This window comes from Mizuhopecten yessoensis, unplaced genomic scaffold (genome assembly GCF_002113885.1).
Source record: "Mizuhopecten yessoensis strain PY_sf001 unplaced genomic scaffold, ASM211388v2 scaffold8231, whole genome shotgun sequence".
Lineage (NCBI taxonomy): Eukaryota > Metazoa > Mollusca > Bivalvia > Pectinida > Pectinidae > Mizuhopecten > Mizuhopecten yessoensis.
The window spans coordinates 449,819-472,448 of record NW_018407444.1 but is presented as its reverse complement, the minus strand read 5'-3'; the positions used below and the strand labels follow the sequence as shown (position 1 = coordinate 472,448).

Below are 22,630 nucleotides of genomic sequence, written 5' to 3'. Positions count from 1 at the left end.
AAGGGCGGTATGTTCGTCTCAGCACTTCGGCATATGCACGCATATCATATGTTTATATCGTTGTGCTTGATTATTCATTCTACTCATTAAATATTTCAGTCATTGTCATCTGTTGGTGCAACTGTACATATATTTTAGTTGCGATAATGCATTACCTTATTTTAAAATCATCCGACATACAAGATGTAAGTGACAAAAGTATTAAATTATATGATTGATACATTTCTGATAAAATGATGAGTGCTAAAAGAGTGGAGGGTAGATGGGCAACAGGGAATGTGTCAGTTTCGTTTTGTAGATATTGCAATACTGAAACAGTGTATTATCTTTGAAGCTCATTACAGTTGCTTTTTTGCATTCATTAAACATTCAAAATAAAAGGTCGTTCAGATTTTTTCAAAATAAGGTATTTCCTAAACATGATAAAATGGATTTTGAAATAGTATTGCATAGTATATGTATTAGCTAGGAGAATAACCTATGACCACTGGTTTGTAAGTGTCACTGGTTTAATGTTTTTGTTAAAAAAAAAATTAAAAAAAAATCCTTTGCTTAGTTGAATATAAATTTAACTCTTCATTACGTATGATTAACCTTAAGTCATCTGGCGGAAGTGTTGAGACACAACCTTTTGTACTTTTATTGTCAATTGCTTAAGATTGGCTGAAGATCAAATCATATATTATATGACGCATTATATTTCACATATGAATGGAGCCGATTTGTGAACTTTAATTGGACAGCGGTATAATTTCAATTGATAAAATTTACTCAATCGTTGAAAAACATACAAGTCTGACACTAATAATCTACTAAATAGGGCTACACTAGTGTAAGAACTATAAAGAACAAATGTTCTGGTATTAAATATTTGCACTGAACTGGTTTTTCCCTCTGCAATACCCATTGTTTATGTTTACACTGTAACTGACATTCATCAACATAGTGGAATTTTAAAGAATCCATCGGTTGAAGGTGAGAATTGTGACAGTTTTAATATTGAGTAAATATTGTTTACGTACGGAAAACAAATATTACAGGATGGATCACATGAGTTATGATTTCAACATATAACGTGTTTACAATAAAAATATGTTCAAACCAAATCTCGCAATAAATATTTGCAATTTAACATTTAGATACATTTGCATTATTATGTTTTATATTGGAATCGAGTTGATGAACAACCCCTACATGTAATACTTAATTCATCCGTTTTATGCACTAACGCACTTACTATCTACATATGTATTCATTATACGGTGACAAATTTATTTCTAACTTTCACCCTTCAGGTTAGGGGATATACTAGCCCTAAGGGGCCATTGCAAAAACCAGAGTTTACCAGCTGACCCAATTGCATCAGTTGGGATCTATATAGTTTCCCTCTAGTGGCTTTAGTGTTGAGCGTTTTCCCAAGTGGGGTAGGCAATTGGTTCTGTCCCCGGGCCGCCGGGACCTTTCAATATCATTATAAATGGTACATGAAGTTGTTATTTCCCGCAAAACATTCAGCAATCAGGTTTATCGCAACAACTGGTTTACCCGTTATTAGTAAAATGTGACCGGGTGGAATATTGTGCAGGATGCCCTCTGAATGGCATTTCAGTAAGATAAAGTAGCACTTTAAAGTTGGTATCAGATTCACGCTATAACATGCAGGCAAATGCATACTTTGACTCAAGCACACATACACACAAGCACATGTATGTATGTGTGTATGTATGTTTGTATGTTTGTATGTATGTATGTATGTATGTATGTATGTATGTATGTATGTATGTATGTATGTATTTATTGTGTATAGGTGTGTGTGTGTGTGTGTGTATGTGTGTGTGAGTGTGTGTGTGTGTGTGTGTGTGGGTGTGGGTGCATGCATACAAGCATGTATGCATGTATGAGTGTTTGTATGTTTGTACATGTATGTATGCATGCATGTGGGTATGTATGGTGTTTCCTATCATAATTGGCACTGATCTAATTCTTATGTTTCTAAAGCATGTTCATTATGTAAAAACATTTTATTATATTGCTATTGTTTGAGATGTACCTCCTGGGGGAGGGCTTGTATAGGCTTTGCCTGTTGCCCAATTCCCATTAAATCTTATTGATATAATGAAATATTTTGAAATGAAAAACACATAAGCACATGTACATTACACAAATGGAGGCACGACCATACATGACTTTAGTAGTGCATGACACGTTAAACAAAGTAAAACCAAACCGATCTTTTACTATAACAGCGTATGTATACATGTATGTCTCCCTCAATGCACCGCCTTCTCCCTTTTTGGAGCAACAATTCTTAAGGCATACGGTGGTAGTATGACTAGGCGTTCATACGTAAATGAAGAGTTATTCCATGATCAAACTGAATACGACATATGAACAAGTATTTTGCATTACTTGATCCATATAAGAAAACGATGTAGAAATCAATCACGATTTACTTCGATGTTGATTTATGAATGACATCAATACTTAAAAAACTCTCTCCTCGTGTGTAACACACAATACAACGCCAGTACCATGCTTTATAACATATATCTACATTCATATCAATTTATGTCTAGAATACCCAAAACAAAACGTTAGCATGTACCGTAACATTTATCTGAAACAGAAATGAGAACTTCAATGTTTCGTTTACTACTGTAAGGTTATTTCGCGTCAACACAGCTTCATTGATCATACTTATCTACAAATGGCCGTGTCTCTTATATGCCAGATGATATTACGCCAGACGTTCGGCAGATATACTCTTCGGCGCTAGGACCAGAAATTGCTTTTGATGCACGTGTTCATTTCATATAAATATGATTACACAACGTATCTTATATGAAAGATAATATCATTTTAATTGTCCATTTTGTTTCGAAAAGTATTATTACATATATAATGTGTTTCCTTTTTTCCATTAAGAGACTTGTGCTTAAAAGAGAAAACATAGATGCTTGTATGTCCATACAACTATACCCGATGACTACATTGTAGATGCAAGCCTGTGATCATGAGTAGCACTGCCATAATACCACATACCACGTATCTTATTATTACAAAACCCTACCACCGGTGTGTTAATGAATACGTATTAGGTCTTATTGATATGTCCTCGTTTCCTGTGTGGTCGGGTGGCGCTGTGGATAGCGCACTCGCCTTTCACCAAAACAGCCTGGGTTCGATTTCCCGATCGGACGTGAACGGGTGTGGTCACCTGCGTGACCATTGTATTTTCTGTGGGTATTCCTGTTTCCTTCAGCATTTTAGAGTCTGAGCACTAATATTCAGGACAACAAGAGTGATTAATGTAAGTTGATATACATTGTTTCATAACTGTTTTAAAACAAACTAACTTTATTCACATCTATTTTTGTAATATTTGTTTCATTTGTATTTGATGGTAAAGCAACATTAAAACGAGAATATTTTAGAGGAGGGCATTGGAATTTTAACTTTTAAAAGCATTAGTTTCAACCTAAATCTGGATTTTGTTTTTAAGTAATATTCAATGGTTTACATAACCTTATGTATTAAAATGAACAAATATAGTTTAAAACTGAGTCACTGACAAGATCAAACGTTGGCACACTATGCGTTTGTCTATTTACCTGGATGTTTAAGTAATGGAATTAATCTTATATTTGTATCTACACTATAGATAACAACAAAGGTGTGTTATAATAGCTTCATATTGTTCACACATACCTCGTGGTGCAGTTAAATTTCCATCAAGTTCATATATTAATGTGAAAAACAAAAACAAAACAAAAAAAAACATTGAAAACGAGATAAATGCTGAAGCTATTTGAATAAACTCATACAAAATGTATTGAGATACCCTTTGACGGTTTTCGATAGTAGTTGCCAGCGACCCTAAATATTTCTGGGAATATTTTTATATGATTATACATTATAAAATCAGTATACAAAGAATGATCGGTTGAGTGATTAATAGAAAATGTCTATGTCTTTTGTATGAATTTGAATGTCAAAATTTTCTGTGAAACCGATAGTGGCTGGGCATTGACGTTTTATATTCACATCTCATGTGACGTTAAAACGTTTTTTTCTGTTTGTTTGAAAAGGCTTTGAAAGTAAAAGTATAAGAATACATGTACGTTTGAAAAGCTGGATTTACAGAAATCATTAGTAAAATAATAGATGACATAAAAACATGCTTCCATAATGATGTGGACAATTTGAGTTAGAGTTCAACTTTCGGATATTGCCGTCTAAGCCCTCTTCAGGATAGGAAATGGAAGAAGGACCTGCATGTCAAACGTCACAGCAATCCGAGGATTTCCGAAATGTCATACATTTCTGAGGATGATTATTTTTCTTACAAATAGTCTTGATGACATTTACAACGTTTAAGCTTTAAGACACAAAACACATTATCACTGATTAGAGCTACGTGTAACCTTTCATGTTCAATATTATCTTGATTAATATAAACTGTAGCTAGTGTAAACCTAATTTGTGTTTAATGCATAAAGGTTCACTAAGAATGATGGTTGGTTGGCATGTCTGTCTAACTCGAATTAGTTAATTTTCAAATTATATAGAGACATACAATTTATCGAAAATTAACTAATGAGAGTAAGATAAACATGTTAATTAACCATTACAGATTGGGTGACCTTTACTCCAATAATGTTCAATCTTCCAGAAAACTATTTGTTTACCTGGGAAATGTATCATTGCCGTATCCGAATTGGGAAACAATTGTACTGAATAATGACGTCAAAACTGAAGATAACGGCGCAAACACTGTTACGTGACGTCATAATTCAAAGATTGACTAATGAAATGGCTGCCTTGTGTTACCGGCCAGAAAATGTTTAACCAACTCCTGTCAGATTCATACTATGAGTTGTATTCGCAAAAAAGGGGAATTTTCAGTTGTTCATTAAGGAAATGATATTTTACTTTTCAAACTTGCTGTCATTATTACAAGAAAATAGAAAAAAACGCATGTTATATATTGAAAATATAATAGCTGTATTCCGTCTTTGCGTATTGCAGAGTTATCTTCTCTTGGGAGCAGGTTTTGATTGTAAAGTCATTGGTCTGTGTGTGAAAATTACGTCGTTTTCTCAAAAATTGATGACGTTATTCTCACACACAAGTGACGTAACACTTAATACCTGCTCCCAAGAGAAGATAACTCTGCAATACGAAAAGACGGAATAACAGGACAACGATGTTTTATTTACTCATGAGGTTTTGTCAAAATTAGAAAAAAAATACTCAAAGCTGCATTGCGGTTAAATGTTTGAACCATAAACAATTCGAAATGGGTGACTTTAATCGTCCTACATGAACATTGTAACAAACCAACATCGCATTTATTGTACAAGTAGAAATATTGGCGATGTTACCATTATCACTGATTGCGATGTGGAGACGTTCACGTTTGCAAATATTCTTAAATCTAAATATATATTCATAATCTCTATAAATATATCTCGTGTGCATATGTTTGCCTCAATTTAGCCAACGCTAGTGAATGACTAGTTCCGTAACATTAAAAGAATTACCGACAGAGGGGTCGCAAAAAGTAAAAGAAGCATTTTGTTATTCAAAAAGAAATACCGATAATTAAAAAGAGATAATTGTGAATGTAATAGTGATATCAAATATAATCATAATCCCAAGAGATTTATCTGTGGTTTATAAAATATTTTCTTTATCAATGGAGATATTATAATTAGTTAACAGATGTTCCCTGAAAAATGTTATGTATCTCTTCACCTATGTATTATATTTCAAGTTGGCGTGACATACGCAGTTCATAGTGGAATGAAATCATGTATTAGAAACCTAGGTTCAATATATCAATAGTACTGCAAGGTCTTAAAGTACGTGTTTTATAATTGTTTTACCAAAGCCTAATACAATTGAGTAACCACAATAATTTCCATATACTTAATTACATCTGTGATTTCAATTATAATAGCCAAAAGCAGGTAATTTGTAACTTTATCAGCACCCTATGCTCATAAGACAATATAGAGACTATTTTGGAGTGAAGAAGGCGGAAGCCAATTCTATATCGTTTAAGGAGAAATCTCTAGGAATACTCCAACTTCAGATCATTTTAGCTATGTCGATACAGTACGAAATAAAAGAAATTGCAGACTTCTAAAGCAATTTCTGTTTAATCAATCTTCTTGGCATATGAAACCCTCAGAAGGGGTATGAATTGGAAGAAGTGAATCCTATTTTGTCTAGAAGATGTGTGTGTCCCTAATTACTAAGGAAGGAAAATAAACCTGTTTTAAGGAACGGATAAAAATTAGATTACCATTTTATCTATAGAAATTCCGTATTTTAATTGGTAAGAAAGGCTGCAAATTAATTTCAAATCAAGTTACAAAAGTAATTACTAAATACGTCAGATGAAACGGACCGCAGTGTATAGTAACGCCTTAAATGTATTGATTAGTTCATGACGTAGCAATAAAGGGACCTATCAGGGGATGGGTTAAGCGCTTTGGTATATATATACTGCAATATACTCCTTTAAAGAGACAGTGAATAAACACATGTCCTGTTGAAATAAAAAAAAATCTAATATAAATATCTAGAATTTTAGACACCAGTAAAATATATAATGTAGAACATTTGTTTATTCCGTTCTCCAAACTCCGAAGCAGGTTTTTGTAAGGATTTTTTGGACATATAAGGAAATCACATTTTGGACCAACATTTGTTTAATTTTCAAACGAAATAATTCAATTTGAATAAGCATTATCAGTATTGGATAGCAGTTTGATGGTATGTACATATCTGCCCTGACTGACCCCAGAGGCTGATGGATGGGGCCTCAAGACCCAGATATGGTAGAATAAAATACTCTTCATAGATTGAAAGGTGCTTTACCAAAATTGTGAATTTCATGTCCCTGGTGTCTCACGTTTCCCCCAGGGGAGGGGATAGACTTTACTTTTGTTTATATAGGGCAATCACATTTTTGACCGGTATTTGTTTAATTTCCATTGGAAGTAATTCAATTTGGGTTAGCATTATCAGTACTGGATAGCAGTTTGGTGGTATGCACATATCAGCCCTGACTGACCCCCAGTTTACCTCTGGGGGAGGGCAAAATGTACTATGGTTTATATCGGAAAATTATACTTTGGATATTACATGTTGATAACTTGATTGGAATAATAACCCTGAGTTGACAGTTTGATACTTTGAAAATTTTGAGCCAGCCCTACCCCCAAGGGCAGTAGGGCGGGGCCCAAAGGAGTCAGTGTGCTAAAATTTCTGCATTAGAATTAGAATTACAGGTGCTAGTTTCAAATACTTTCAGTCTTAAATATGTATGCTAGATATTGAATAAGGTGGTTGTATTGTTTTTTGTCACTTTGAATAATATTTCTGTTCATGTTTCAAAAACAAAAATCAACTCTCTGTATAAATATATCAGAAATCAGGTGACCGTTGAGGCCCATGGACCTCTTGTTATACTATGTCAATCTATTCCATTTTCATATTGTTGATATGCTTTGAACATCTGACACTTCATTGTAACCATGTCATTAAAGCAAACACAATTGACGAGACACGTACAGTGTAAACAAAGATCACGAACCGCATCAAGCCTTCTGGAACAACTGGTTTTGTCTGCTGTTTGAGTCACCGAAAGCCGTTTTTTTTTTAATGTTTGATTTTTGATTCACAGCGTAAGTGTTCAATTTGTCTAATGCGATGATCACGTCTGTGAAGTTTCACATTTCCACACAAAAACTATAGGAGAAAACGTGTCTTAACCAAGATCTGGTATAATTTCCTAATAATGGCGTAACTCCAATAAAATGGAATAATGATGGTGAACGTATCGGTGAGGTTTCACGAAATTCAATTTTTTTTTTTTTTATATTAAGAATCGTGTGACGACTTTATATGTTATCTCCCTTACTGACCTTCTGTTCTGTTTTATTTTACATGCCAACCGTCCCGTAAATGTTTAACGTGGTCAACCGGTACAAACATTTTATCGAGGGTTTGCTCGAAATAAACATTCATTAAATCATTATTTTCCGTTTCTATGTTGAATCAATCAGCTCGGAGTCATTTGAGTCGAACCTGTTTCTATCAGCCCGCCGAGATAAAAACACTCCCGGGCGCCCTAGACCCCGGGGCCAAACGGCGCTTGTAACTGTTGAAAGGAGTGTTCGGATACGTTTGTGACTTAAGATAGGCAGAAAAACAACCTGCATTCAATATACCCATATCTACGTTGCGGAAGGGGTATACGTATGCCAAAAAATACCCTCGAATTTCTACCATATAAATTGTTGAAAACCATTCTAATTCCCCGTTGTTTTGAAAACTTGAAAGATCATTGCATTACCTTCAATAAAACTTCTTTTAAAAACACCTCCCTTAGCTACATAAAAATAGTATCACATCTCTGTGTTGCATGATCTGTATTATCATTCCAAATGCAATATAAAAAAATGAGAATTTAAAATCGCAGTTTGCATTTGGAGAATCCGATGCCGAAATAGTTCATTGATAGTTTTGTTTAATAATGGCAAGACACGATTTGTATAATGCAAATCTAATGCCGATATCGCATGTTTTTTAACTGCTATTACATTAAAGTCGTTCAACTTACATTTATATGCTGGTAACATGGTAATTTAACTGAGTATGATATCATGAGAATGAGTAAAATAATAATTAAACCTTTTTTTAGGTAACGTCAAACCAATTCAAGTCTTACTGTAGTAAGCATCTCAATCTATACAGAGATTTTCATTAGATATGCACGTGCCGTCACGAATAATACTAATATTCATACAGAAAATGTATTTAGGAAATATAAAAGTGTGGAATCGCATCCCAATGCATCATCACATGAGGAAATAAATGAAAAACCTACCGGATAGGAACACAGAAACAAACTAAGAGAAGAAACTTGGAACACGGAGATAGCGAGGTAACAACACAGATGCCATTGGTTCACAAATTTAACTTGTTTTAGTAAAAGAAGAAATCTTTCCCTCTTTTTTTCCAAATAAATGTCTAAAAATATATTCCCTGTCGATTGGATTTTGGCGATCTTCGCAATCAAAACTTCCTAGACCAATGTTTTCAGAAAACCGAGATCATCTTGATTGTGAAGAATTGCTACACGTTTTTCCTCTGTAAAAACCCAGCGGATATCAAACGTTTCTTGAGATTTCTTTATCTACTGGAACATTGCGGACTTCGATGGAGTTGTCCTCCAATTCCGTCTTTGCGTATTGCAGAGTTATCTTCTCTTGTGAGCAGGTATTGATTGTTACATCATGTATTTGTAAGAATAACGTCATCAATTGTTGAGAAAACGACGTAATTTTCTCACACAAATCAATGACGTAACAATCGATACCTGCTAACAAGAGAAGATAACTCTGTAATACGCAAAGACGAAATAGTGTCATTTAATTATGTTGGTGTTTTTTTGGTATAAGAGCAACCCTATAGCATCAAATAGCATTACAAAGGGTTGTTTTGGTTAAATAACAAGCACAAACAAAATTAAGCTAACTTAATGTTCTGTAATAGTTTTCTCCCTAAGACTGTTTAATAAAATTATTCATCATGCCGTTGTACAGATGTCATTTATATTGCATATGTATGTCAGCTGAAACAGTTTAGTATATTTAATACATTGTAACACGTAGGCGATATTAATATTGTATACATAGTATTTTTCACTTACCTTGAATTGTCTGAATGACAGTATTGCTTCTCTTGATGTACATCATGCAAATATACACTGGAGACCTTTGTAGGTACAAAAAAAGGCAACATGTTATTGTGTTAGAATCAGCAGTACAGCCAATGCAGGCAATCAAAATTGCTTACAACTTTATAATATGAATATAACTGCATTGACTCTAATCGGATAGAAACGCTCTTATACCTATTCTGTATAAAATATGACTTCTAGCTAATGCATTTGTATAGATGGTTTGTTTATGATATTGACACCGCTATCAGAAAAGGCAATCTGTAATGTAATATGTATTGTTCGGTACTACAGACGTCAATCATATGAGCTTCATTTGAATCAATCATTATATAGCATATGTTGTTACATCATGGTGTTATATCGAAAACTGGAAATGGCTGCGATTGGTCAGGTTACATCTATACGAATAACGTAAACATCAAAAATTGCTTCAATCTCACAAAACTGTTGCTATGTTTGTGTATGTCGGATTTGTACAATACATTGCATCCTACAATGTTACAAAGTAGGTTGATGTTGATTGATATCATCAATGTGAGCAATTAAAATGGGGTAGGATGCATGATACTTTACTACGAAATTTTCAGATTTTATAAATCTTATTAACGTGATTGGATTCACGGGAGAGTTATATCTTATATCTTCAAATGTCAAATCCATGATGACAGATGATGTTAAATTGGAGGATTATTAATATTTGCGTTGCGACGGGAAAGCGTGACCAGCTACGCAAACATACAATATTCGGCATCGCCTTAATTGCAAACAATACGTTCATCGGTTTGTGCAAACAAAACGATCTGGTTATGTTGCGGATTTTACAAAAGCGAGACATACACAGAGCCATATATGTATCACACTAAACAACAGATTATTATTTTTACAGTTCATTAGTGTTAGTGTGTACGCCTAGACAAACCATTGCTTAAATAAAAATAAAAACATATCACCAACGCATGTCCATCGTACTAACGGTGTAAATGATACGAGTTTGTTAATATATCTTCTAGTGTGTAGCAACTGGTTCGCTGGTAACGTACATACAGTTTACAGTTGTTATCAGAGAGGTCAAATGAAGACTTTATTCTTTGCATAAATTCCTAAAGGAATTTACATGAGTGCTGTAGTTTCTGTACAAATAATTATAAGTAGTCTGAATTGCTATTGTATAATTGGTAATATTCGCGAAGGATTTAATTTCGCTATATTCACATTTAGATATGTTAAGTTCAACAAAATGTTTAAATAATTACTTTTGTATCTCCTATTTATTTTACTCTGACATCACATATGTCTAACGCAAGACAAGGGGAGACTTTGAGATATGTTCGTCCCGTCTAATATTCGCCCTTCACTGGTTAAATATATTTACGCCCATGCCCATGTACTTACTATAAAGTGTTTATGGTGTACCAATACTCTCTGTCTTGCAAACATTGCCCTTTTTGAGGAGGGCGAAGAAAAAGCAAACATTAAACCGCAGCGAAAACTTCCCTTTATGCAGTACATTATCATATACATTTTTTCCGTATATTGACATGCTGAACGTATTGTTACCGTAGTGTCAGAATATGGCATCACTATGAGCATGACAGCAAAATCAGGCCGACATTGCTCGTAACATATGGCTGAAGCACATGATTGATGGGGAAAATACAGAACTCAAAAGCAATACACGGGAAGTGTTTCTTTTTACTTAAGAAAAACCAAAGCATTAATATTATAAAAAAGTAATCACGTTTCGATACACACAAACATATATACATTTTGTTTTTTTGATATTTCAATTTAAAACTCTGCTTGAATATCGAGATTTCGAGAGAGAGAAAAATGTTGAGCAATACACATGCTTTGTTTTAATCAAGGTTGAGATTGGTTTAATCAACCTTTTACCGATGTCTTTGTCATTCAAATGTCACATACGATCCGTAATTGAAAGAGTCGACCAATTTTATTCGTAATCCGAGCTATAGTTCGCTCCAGATTTAATTTCCGGTACGAAACATCAGATAAAAGGACAAACAACTTCAATGGAATCCAAGTAGATTTTGCTCTCTTAGTCGACGTTACATACCCAAGGTAAAATTGCTATTATCTTTCATTGTCGACATGTTGAAATACACCGGAGTTTATTCACATAACGACTAGATTCATAAAGCTGCCATTATAAGTGTAAATGTAAGCTTTATAAACCCAAATAGGAAATACGACAGACACGTTTGAAGCTTAAGCCCTTATTCAAATCGCTTTTACGTCATATACCCGTATACAAGGTGGATAAGATTTAAACATAATTTTGTTAGAACTCTTTGTACGCATATACTGTTTGGCAGAGGTTTCAATTAAGTTTATCTGAACGTTTCAGAGCCACAAATCTACGAAATGTTTTGTAAATCGTATTGCAAAAGCAAAAACAATGTCATTAGCTTTAAGTTGTGATGATGATGGTGCTAGTGGTGGTCTCGTTGAGTGTGACCGATGACACCACTTTAAAGAAAGAACTAAGATATAACAATACAAAAGTGGAAACAAATTTGAAGCAGTGTGCAGTATACGATTGTATTAAATCTATATAGATGGTATAATGGATATGCAATCTGTTTTGAACAATGTCATATATTTTTGTTTTCATTTTTACTTTTATTCTTATTCTTTTTGAGAATCTATACATTTTATGCTTTTTGGTGATGAGTGGAATAAATTATAAAAAAAATAAACACACAAAATATATATATATATATATACGGAAACAAAATACAAAAACCAATAATTAAGAAAACAAAGTACGAAATAAAAACAATGTCATAGAAAAACAAAGTAACATTTTAATTTTTTTCTTACTTTTTGAGAACCTATTTGTGTTCATATTATATCAACATTTTATGCTTTTAATGAGTAGAATAAGTGATAAAATAAAAAATACCTTAAAAAATACAAAAATAAATAAATACGAAATACAATACAAACAAAATAACAACATTCTTCTCCAAGTTGTGATTCTCAATATTGTTCATTGTGGGAGGTGAACAACTTTTAATAGGGTCATTTGGCTTTCCCTGATGTACAAATGCTCATTGACGTGTCAGCACTGCACCATGTTTCAGAAATAAACATATTACATGAAAAATTAATTACATTACCAAGATATTAATAACGTCATTGCTATCTTACAAAGGAAAGACAAACAAATCCCATAATCCGACTCAGTTCAGAGCAGTACTATGGCTTTGTATGATCTGTCAATGGTCACACGTACAAAAGGTATAGACAGATTTATATGTCAATCAAACACATTAGTACCCTCTAACCTCGTACTCATGGTTTAACGGGTTCAATCGAAATCATTAATGACTGGTATATAAATAAATAAAACATCTAAACGTTTAATCTGTTTCGATTTCTTTACACAACGAGGCTTTAACTCACATATCAAGGGGAAGTGATTCCAACTGCGACCAACACCCGCCGCAAGTTGGTGTATTCAACGGATTCAATACGTTAAAAAGTAGTTGACAGTCCTTATCCCGCAACAGGCTCGGCCGTTTTTTTTTTCATTTTCATTCAGAAACAAAAATCTAATACAAAAATCCAATTTACTTCGAGTGTTGTTTTAGAAGGCTAGGTTAAGAGGGTTATATTGAGGAGCCATGATCACAACCAGCTTGGCATGTAGAAGCGATCGATGTTTGCTCTGATTCATCCCGCGATACACATCTCTGTACAGCATTGCTCTATCAGTCTATCGTCTATATGTGGTAGTGGGTATGATGTTGTATTTAATCCTTTACATCAATCCTACATTGGCATGGACCTGAATATAACTATAATCTGAATATGATATATAGAGGTTGACGTATATCTGGTTAAATCTTGACGAGGTGAATCTTGACTTCGATCTCTACCACAAACAATTTACAGTATACATACAGCGAATGGTTCCGATAATCTACCGTTGCATTAACAGATAAACGTGTCCCTACTGAACGCCGAAATAGTACAGAATGGTGCCGAATGAAGACATAAGTTAAAAAGACAAAAAATATAATCTGATATGGTTTACTTAGATTGCAAAAACGTTCTAAACCTCAATTTTTATATTTTTTTATTTTATTATTTTTAATTCAACACGTGTGTCCTTGCGGCGCTAAATCACACTGGTGTAAGTTATTTATGACAGTAGACAACTAGCGTGAAACCTATCGATAACACCGCATACCTATGTGACACTATTTATTGTAGACTGCCCTATGCATCCATATATAGTAATAAATGCTATATGTAATAAGAGTAAGTCATTTAGAACAAAAAAATATTGAATTTAAGGGAAATTGAAATGAATTGAATAGAAATTTAGTATCGCTTATCTTGGAATGAAAGGGCTGGTGACGTGATGAAACTGACCTTATTTGTAGATGTATATAGCAGACTTGTTGTTAATTTAATATCACATTTTACCCAACACGGGGATGCACTTTAAGTCAAACAAGGACTTGAGTTATTCAATTATGCTACAATACAAAACAGCATTGTAGATGCGTGTTTTGTTTCAAAATCCAGTAATTTAAAAAAAAAGGCGTTGGGAATCACGTAAATTTGGGTGAAGAAGTTTTGTGTCCCTCCTCACGTACAAATATGGTGGTAAATGTGTTTAGATAGCAAGATGCCATATCTCTATAGTTAAATGCATGTACAAGTATTATCAACAAAACAAAAAATAGCTTTGAGTAATAAGACGTTCATGAGTGTTTAAAACTACGATCTTACACAAATCTAGGAACTGATAACACTGATTTGAAAAAAGTGAAACGTAAAGAAATGGTACTTGGAATTCGCCTTTAAATAATAAAACATCAATAAAAATAATAAGCTACCAAACAAATGTTCATTGACGTCTGCATGATGTGATTAAGCAACGCTAATGTTTCTACTCCGTTGCGAAGCACATATCGACTTCAATCGAGAATAAAGCTTGGCAATTTTTTGTCGGTGCATGTCGTTTATACGGTAATCGGTGCTATGCTATATTTTATAAACATTCGGTTTATAATTCTGACATTGCAATGGTACGCATGTCAACGTTAAGGTGTTAGTGTCTTACGGAATACATACTATTTTTCCCTTAAGTAACTAACCATCTAGAAAACGCTTAACACTTTCTGATACTTCTTAACCCTACGCACACTAATGAAAAAGCCTTTTTTTTCGGTTCAAACGAAACAATATGGTTTCTTGTTTTATTGATTTAGTTTTATTTTCAACAACTTCAAAGAGCACCAGTACTCGTAGCTCTTAATTTCTAATTTATTTTAGGAAGGCAGCGTTGTATTTGAATGTAATGTCCAGGGGACTTAACTAAGAAATGGAGTTTAACATCCTTATCCTCGAAACAAACCCCGTAAACAGTGTCTAACGTGCCATGCTTTTTACGGGGCGATGCAATTTTCGCATCAACTCTCTGATTAGCTTTCCGCTGTTTGATAGCTGAACGAGACTTCTGGGGATTGCAAGTCTCTTTATTTGGAGTTTAAGACAGCTTCGTTATCGTATATTTACGTCTTAAGACTTGACTTAACAGACTTTCTTTAAATTTCAACATGTGACCTATACTCGCACTTTAAACATACGTAACACGAACTATATTCACTTGTTTACACGAATTAAAATGTTTACATGGTTTGCCTTTTCGTATTCCGTACGTGGACTTGTCCTGATATTTATTTACCCCACATAAATCAGTCGTCCTTCATTATTTGTCAGTTACTGAAAACGTAAAATGTCCGTCTAAATATTTATAAATCTTATAACCGAGACGTAATATAGTAGCGTCTCCTTACCCACAGCTGACTCCAGAGTAGACCATAGGTTCACAGAACTCTTCTTGCCTCTAGAGGGCGTTAATCAAATACCGACTTTCTAAATTGTGCTTATTAACACGACCAGTGTGAAATAACAACTGTATACATTTGACGACATACAATACTAATTGTTGCGTTATTTATATATATATATATATATTTGTGTATATATATAAAAAGTAGAAGGAATATCAGTGAAGGTGGAATAAAACATGCAAGGATCTCAGCAGGGTAAGGTAATGTGCATGCGGAGTGATATTCAAGTAATTCAAGGCAATTATTCCAACGAGTATAACAAAATCATAAGCCAATCGGTCAGTTTCTAACATAAAACATGTTCTTGATTTTGTGATACATAAAGGACTAACGCAATCAAATCAGCCCATCAGCAAGTGTTTCATACGATTGCAATTCAATTCCTACCTAAATTTTGTTCCGATTTATCACAGTGCCTCTTTTAAATAGTTAATTGTTGACATATTTTATCTTGAATGAAATCTACAGATATTGAACTTTAGAAAAATTGTATAGTTTTAGTAGATTTTAATATGTGATGGCGGATTGATCCAATAGGGTCGAATGTCAGGGGGTATTCCCGTCCAACTTCACTGGTCTGACATGTAAACTTCCGGTTGTCAAAATCAGACGCCTTTAGGACACTTATATGCCACTAAACTCTGTGTTAGGTATGTATTCGTGAATCTAGACAGTTGTCACTAGTGTGTTGAACTCTATCAGTTCAAAAGCTTAGAAAAAAGATATCGTAAATGATTTAGTTGTGCAATTCCTAAACAGCTACATTGTAGTTCTTGGGAAACCATAACTAGGTATTTAAAAAGATATTTTTAACCACAGAGCAAGATCGGAGATCGTCAAAACCTGTCATTTTAGCGAGCAGAAATGTTAGGGATATCTGAATACACTAACTGACTGTATTACGTAGCGCGTACTTGGGGTATCCGAATACACAACCAATTACTGTTTGAGTATTTCACGACGTGTGAAGTTACAACGCGGGGAAGCTCTGTCAACACTCATTTATCATATATGAGTTAAAAACGGAAATTACAGTTTGCTAATTACCCTGCTACATTGATTAATCACTTAAGTCAGCCATTAAAGCAATTGCATTTAGTCCGGGAGTAGTAATTAACGTAATATCAGCACAATGAATGCCACTTCTTGTTACGCTCTGATATATAAAATTAGTGAATGAGCAACAATGAAAACGAAAAAGTTTTAGTTACAGCAAAATTGGTTAATTTTGGACAATTTGTATAAGTACTATGTGGGAGGAGGGATGGTAAATAAAATTACAGCAAATATGAAGTAAAGAAGCTGATATTAAAAATAATAATAAAATGCCATACTAAGTTGATATTTATTGCACGTTTTGGATATTACGACCATCAAGGACATATTTATGGTACGTGTACCTAGAACCAAAAGAATTAAAATCCATCTTTGAAATTTTCCGAAACGAATGTAGAATAACAGTAAAAGAGGAACGGCGAAGAATAGATACTTTGGTTTTTTAACAGGTATTCCATGCATACATTGTCAGAATGTATTCCACCTACAAGGTTATGGCTAACCATAGGGACTACAGAGTAACAGTCTACCTGCATTAAGTTAGAGTGAGACTTAAAATATTAGATAGAAAAGCGAAGAAAACAACTATCTATAAATATTTTAAGTAACAGTAATTGACACAAGAGTTGATCACATGCATCAAATATGTTTGCTACCATCGGGGATCGAACCTCGACCCCGAGTTTCCAAGTCCACCGCTATACCGATCGAGCTAAAGGGAAATTCCTTCTAACTCGAAGCTAGAAGGCGACCACANAACCCCCACCCCCCAACCCACCCCACCCCTTTCCACACACACACACAAACACACACACACACTCACACACACAAAAAAACAGGAAAACCACGGACTAGTTGAGCTACCTTGGAGCCGACAATCGACAGTCCAGATCGGTGTACACGTATCTACGTTGTACACATGTACCATCATTTATGCTAAATAGATACACAACGAAGACTAACGAAAACTATGATGAAAGTTTATAGAGCGGCTCCCATTATATCATTGAGACATGTTTTGTTTTCGTGTTACAAATGTTTGTTTTTCTTATTGCATCCACCTGTCTTGTTTTGTTTTGCTTCCCCTACCTTGTTTCTAGATTTGAGGGCATGACATTACCTGTATTAGACATTGCGAGTGTCGTCGATGAAGCAGAAGACGTTAATCCTTCAAGGTCACTAGATTTCTTTCGTGTGTGTTTTCAAGGGTTCTTTGGTAAATCATTTGTTTAATTATAGTCTGCCAATTGTTGCCGATTTTGAGTTCAGATTTTGGGTTAAGTTGTGTTTAACATTTTGGCATTTTCTTGTTATCGTGTGACTGAGGTATATTTTAGTCCATAATAGCTTCAAATAAACCGCTTTACCAAGCATTTGTAGTTAACGTTTGTGAGAAAAGGTTTGTTTGTTTTACATTATTATTCCCCACAAAAGACGCATAGAAATTAGAAATGATTCGCACTTTTCTGTCAATGTTTCCATTTGACTTGTTCCCAATTGAGTTTGAAAAGTAAGACGGGGAAAACCTAACACGTTTTTGATTGGAAAATATAGACGTTTAACGGTTTGTGTAGGGTTTATTTTTTTATCTTGACATGCGGCAAACGAGTCTTACTGTCTACATGTAGTTACATTCCAATCACTACTGCTATACTTAAATAGAATGCAAGTATACTTCCGGATGGGGTGTAACATAAAAAGTGCGCATGCCTGTCTCTACTATGGCGTTGTACTAACAATTTATGTATACATGTGAATTTTCCTTGGTAATGTTTACAACAGTACACGTGAAAACATTTCCGGTTGTAAACAGTCCCATTTCATTAGATTGTACAGCTGCCATAAGGAATTACATTTGCTATTGCGTTTCCTTCAGAACATCGTGCGTATCCAATGGTGTATATCAGATACGCATGTACACGAAATCGTTGAGCAAAATATGGTCTATATGGGAATTAGAACTGCTACATGAATCTGAAAAAGAGAACTGTACCTACCTCCCAGGTGTATATTGGACGATTCTGTACTTATTGTAACCTTCTTGTATCAAACAAGTCCGATTGTATAGTAAAGTCCGAGTCACACACTTTCCGAACGAGGGCGCTTCTTGTGAAACGCGGCGAGTTTTTTTCTCGCATGGGATGTAGTCTGTTTCACGTTGATACCACATGTTAGACCCGTCTACGTAGATTTCTTCACGCTCCTTCCATCTCGGTTTGTCTCGAACATTAATCCACCAAGTTCTTGTTTTCCATGGTTGTAATTCGCCTTTGACCACTCCGCTCTGCAAGTAATCCGGATAAATGCATTCACCAGCGATATCTGAAAAATAAACAAAACAATTAAACAGTATTAGCAAGCAGTGTATAAGGGAATTCAGGAAAAAAATAATAAAAAAAAATAAACAGTAATAGAAAATAGCAACACACAATGACTAAGAAGGTCAAAGTTAAAGTGAAAATAAAAACACCAGGGGCGATAGATGAACGAAGCAAAATGCAGACAAAGGTAGTGATCCCCTCACAAAAGCCAACGGCAAACACAAATGCTGAATCAAGAAGAATCTTTCCTTGACACAAATGTTGTGCCTGTCCGGATCTCTTCCTTGCGACCCGGGAAAACTTGTGCATGTTGTATAGGAGTTACAATGGACATATGCAAACATACGCATGCTTTACAGTTGGCCATCCTTTGTTGTTTTTTTGTTCACGTCTGTATCACACTACCAGTCTCTCACGTTAATCAGTTTTCGCTCCTATTGTTTGTAAGGTACCCGATAATCGTCCAACCACATCATTCTAAATACACACACGACACCGTATGTATCGTATTTTTTCTTTGATATCGCCCTGGTACATGTATTACCCTTATGTTATTCCATAGATTCTGCGTCACCATTCCCTCATTATGAGATAGGACCCCATATCAAACTATTATCACGTTTTCAAAGCTCATAGTGCAATTGAGCAGTATGATTGCGTGTTTAATGTCAATAAAAATCTAAAGACTCAAACGAGAAGTATGCTTGTCATGACAGATTACCAAGGTGCAAGATCAATTATCACAAAGTACAAAAAACATCAAATTTTAATTCACACGTTTCTTTTGCAGATTTCTTGCCAAAATAGCCATAATGGCGTCATGCAAAGATCGGAACCTCTCAGGGACTATTCTGTAACTACAGATTCAACGCAGGATGAAAATTAGATTACATTAACGATATATAGAAAATTAGATCTCGCGCTTAAGCAGAAGCGTCCATAACACAATTTGTACACTTCAGTGCGACGCACAAGAAAATTTGACTTCTAATGTAGTTAGGGCTTAACTAACCCATATTAAGTTAGTCATAGAAATGGCCATTTAGTTGTTACTTTTCTTAGCGTCGGGTTTCCGCTCGCCTGTCCAGCATTGTAGTTAACTGATAATAAATGGACAATCACTCTCCGCTATAGCAATACACACTCTAATACGAATTGTCTCGCTGGAAGCCGGTCCCTTCCATTGTGTTGTCCGGGAGGCACCAGACATTGCCCGTGCTCCGCTGCTTATGGCGTTTTTGTTAGGATTTCGGCTATTGGTCTGCTAAGCAGAAATGACACTGATGAATGCGGTCTATTCGATGAGTTGAGAATAAAGACTTTCTCTTTGAGAGTATAATGCCAGATGTTTGTCGGATTGGTCTCTATCTGTGATATTTTTGGTTGCCTATCAGTAATATCTTGGTGGAGGTTTTGTTCAATTAATGGCAACACCATGAGGATATAAATATGTCAGTGTTATTTATCACCAGGGGGGGTAGGCGAACTGTTATCGGCCTGTTGTACACCATGTCAGATATACGTAGATCGCGACATTGAGGAGATATAGGTACATGTATATGTGAAATAGTCTGGAGCTTCTTTATATCCAAGTTAAATATGCAAACCTTATGACTCAAATTAAGGACTCCCTAAAACGAAGTTTATCTCTGTAACAAAGTATTACCCATATAAATCTGCCTATATACTATCCCTTACAAAAAGAACAAATAACCCTTTTCTCTCTTTGAATATCCAAAATACTGTACAACCAATTTCTGTACTTCTTTCCAAAATACCGAAAGTAGCCTTTTGCAAAACTACCTTCTACTGAACAACCCCCTACACCCTATTCGCAATTTTTTTCTCAAAATGCAGCCCAGTTGTTTCTTCTTTCTTTGATACAATACGTCCAATTGACCCCGACTTATACAACACGTTTTCTCAATTGAACAAAGTTCGGCTTGAATCTTGACTTCCACTCCTTTCGAACAAAAAAAAATCAAACTTCCTCATACACAGCACAAATACTGCCACAAATTGCAGCGGTCCAAACATTCTGTTTACCTCCGACAAAGCCTTCACTAGCCCATTTCTCTCCTCCCACGTTTACCGTAGGATCCAATTTCTGCGTCGAACAGCCAACGGCTAGTTTCTGTGATCAGTGCAACGTTATGGTGTGAGTCGGCTATTACCATAAATGATAAAATTATAGTACTCAATGTCCGCAATATATGTCTGCTGTAACCTGTTACGTTAGAATGGGTCATATACACCTTTCCCCTTTTTGTTGTATTCTACATATATTCCAGAAAGAAAAGTTAAGACATTTTTTTTTTTTTTTTTTTTTACCCCAAGAATCAGTATTGAGTCGTAATTGGACAAAATTGTCATATGCTGCAATATACAACCTTAAATTAAACTAGGCGTTTACTAACTTTGTATTGATAGTAAGTGTTTGCTTACTCAGCCTTAAGTGATCATTTCTGAACAGCTGAATACGTATTATCTTAGTTACAGTATATTTTTATTATCGGAGGAATCAAAGGCGGATTGGTCAAGTGGTTAATACTACAACCTTCCAAGCAGACGGCCGGGGTTCGATCCCCGAAGTCGTCGTACGCATGGAATATTCAGAGAACGTGTTTTTCTCATGCCCACATAACTCATGTGCTGTATCATTCAAGTGAGGTTTCACTTTATCAACGATACCTTTGGAAACAAGGCCCCGCTACAATTAGAACACAATACATCTCCAGCACACACGCAGGCATACACACACAGGGAGATATTAGCCAGGTGACATAGGACTGGTAGTTAGCGCCTGATAAGGCAGCTACTGCGAATTCCTCAATATTGTATTGATTAATGTTTATGCTAATTGTATTGATTGTATATAATTGTATATCTATGTATTGCAAAGCGCTTAAGAGTGGCTTATGTTAGCTAGATAGGGCGCTATATTAAATGTTGTATATTTATTCATTTCATTTAGTTTTACTCAAAATGTAATTCAATTTTAACTCTTGGAGTCTTGGAGCTTCTCTCCAGGTTTGTTAAATAAAACTCTTATACACAATAGATATAAGCGATTCAGTTAAGTTATAACTATCTGAACAATAGCTGGTGGAGTGGGAAGCGTGCTTGTGTTTCTGGGCCGGTTTGGCGTAACAATTATAAGAAGTCGTGTTGACAGGTTTATTAATGGAAGTTCGTTAGCCACATTTGCTGATATAACCTCAAAACAGTCGTTTTGTTCCGACAACTGTTGTAAAACACAAGACGTTACAAAAAGGGAAGCATGTCGCTGTTCTGTTTGCAATATGCACACTAACGAAAAACGGTTTGTTTGAGTGCGTGAACATAATCTAATAGGTCTTGTACATGTACATTAAAAACGCAACCGTATATATAAGAGAGAAAAAATACCCCGCCAACAAATGCATAAGTTTAGCATGTGTAAATAGTGCAATTCGTACACCAGAGCCCGGATGTTTCACGTCCTGATCAACTTTAATTACTCTTTAAAAGAAAAGAAAAAGAAACTTAACTCCCTGAGGCGTTTTCACGGCGGTGTGAAATTAAAAAACGGCATGATCATTGTTTGACTAGAAGCACATTTT

At 34.9% G+C, this 22,630-nt stretch overlaps 1 protein-coding gene across 1 annotated transcript in view; it reads right to left on the bottom strand.

Moving 5' to 3' along the window:
* The window catches only part of LOC110455475, a 35,936-nt gene extending 16,599 nt beyond the window's left edge, over window positions 1–19,337 (bottom strand). Inside the window, exons 1-3 of the mRNA XM_021505634.1 lie at window positions 19,232–19,337; window positions 18,705–19,029; window positions 9,728–9,792 (exon numbers count right to left, since the gene is read on the bottom strand). Coding sequence (XP_021361309.1) covers window positions 9,728–9,792; window positions 18,705–19,029; window positions 19,232–19,337 — 496 coding nt within the window. The remainder of the gene's footprint in view (window positions 1–9,727; window positions 9,793–18,704; window positions 19,030–19,231) is intronic.
* Window positions 19,338–22,630: the final 3,293 nt, after the last annotated feature.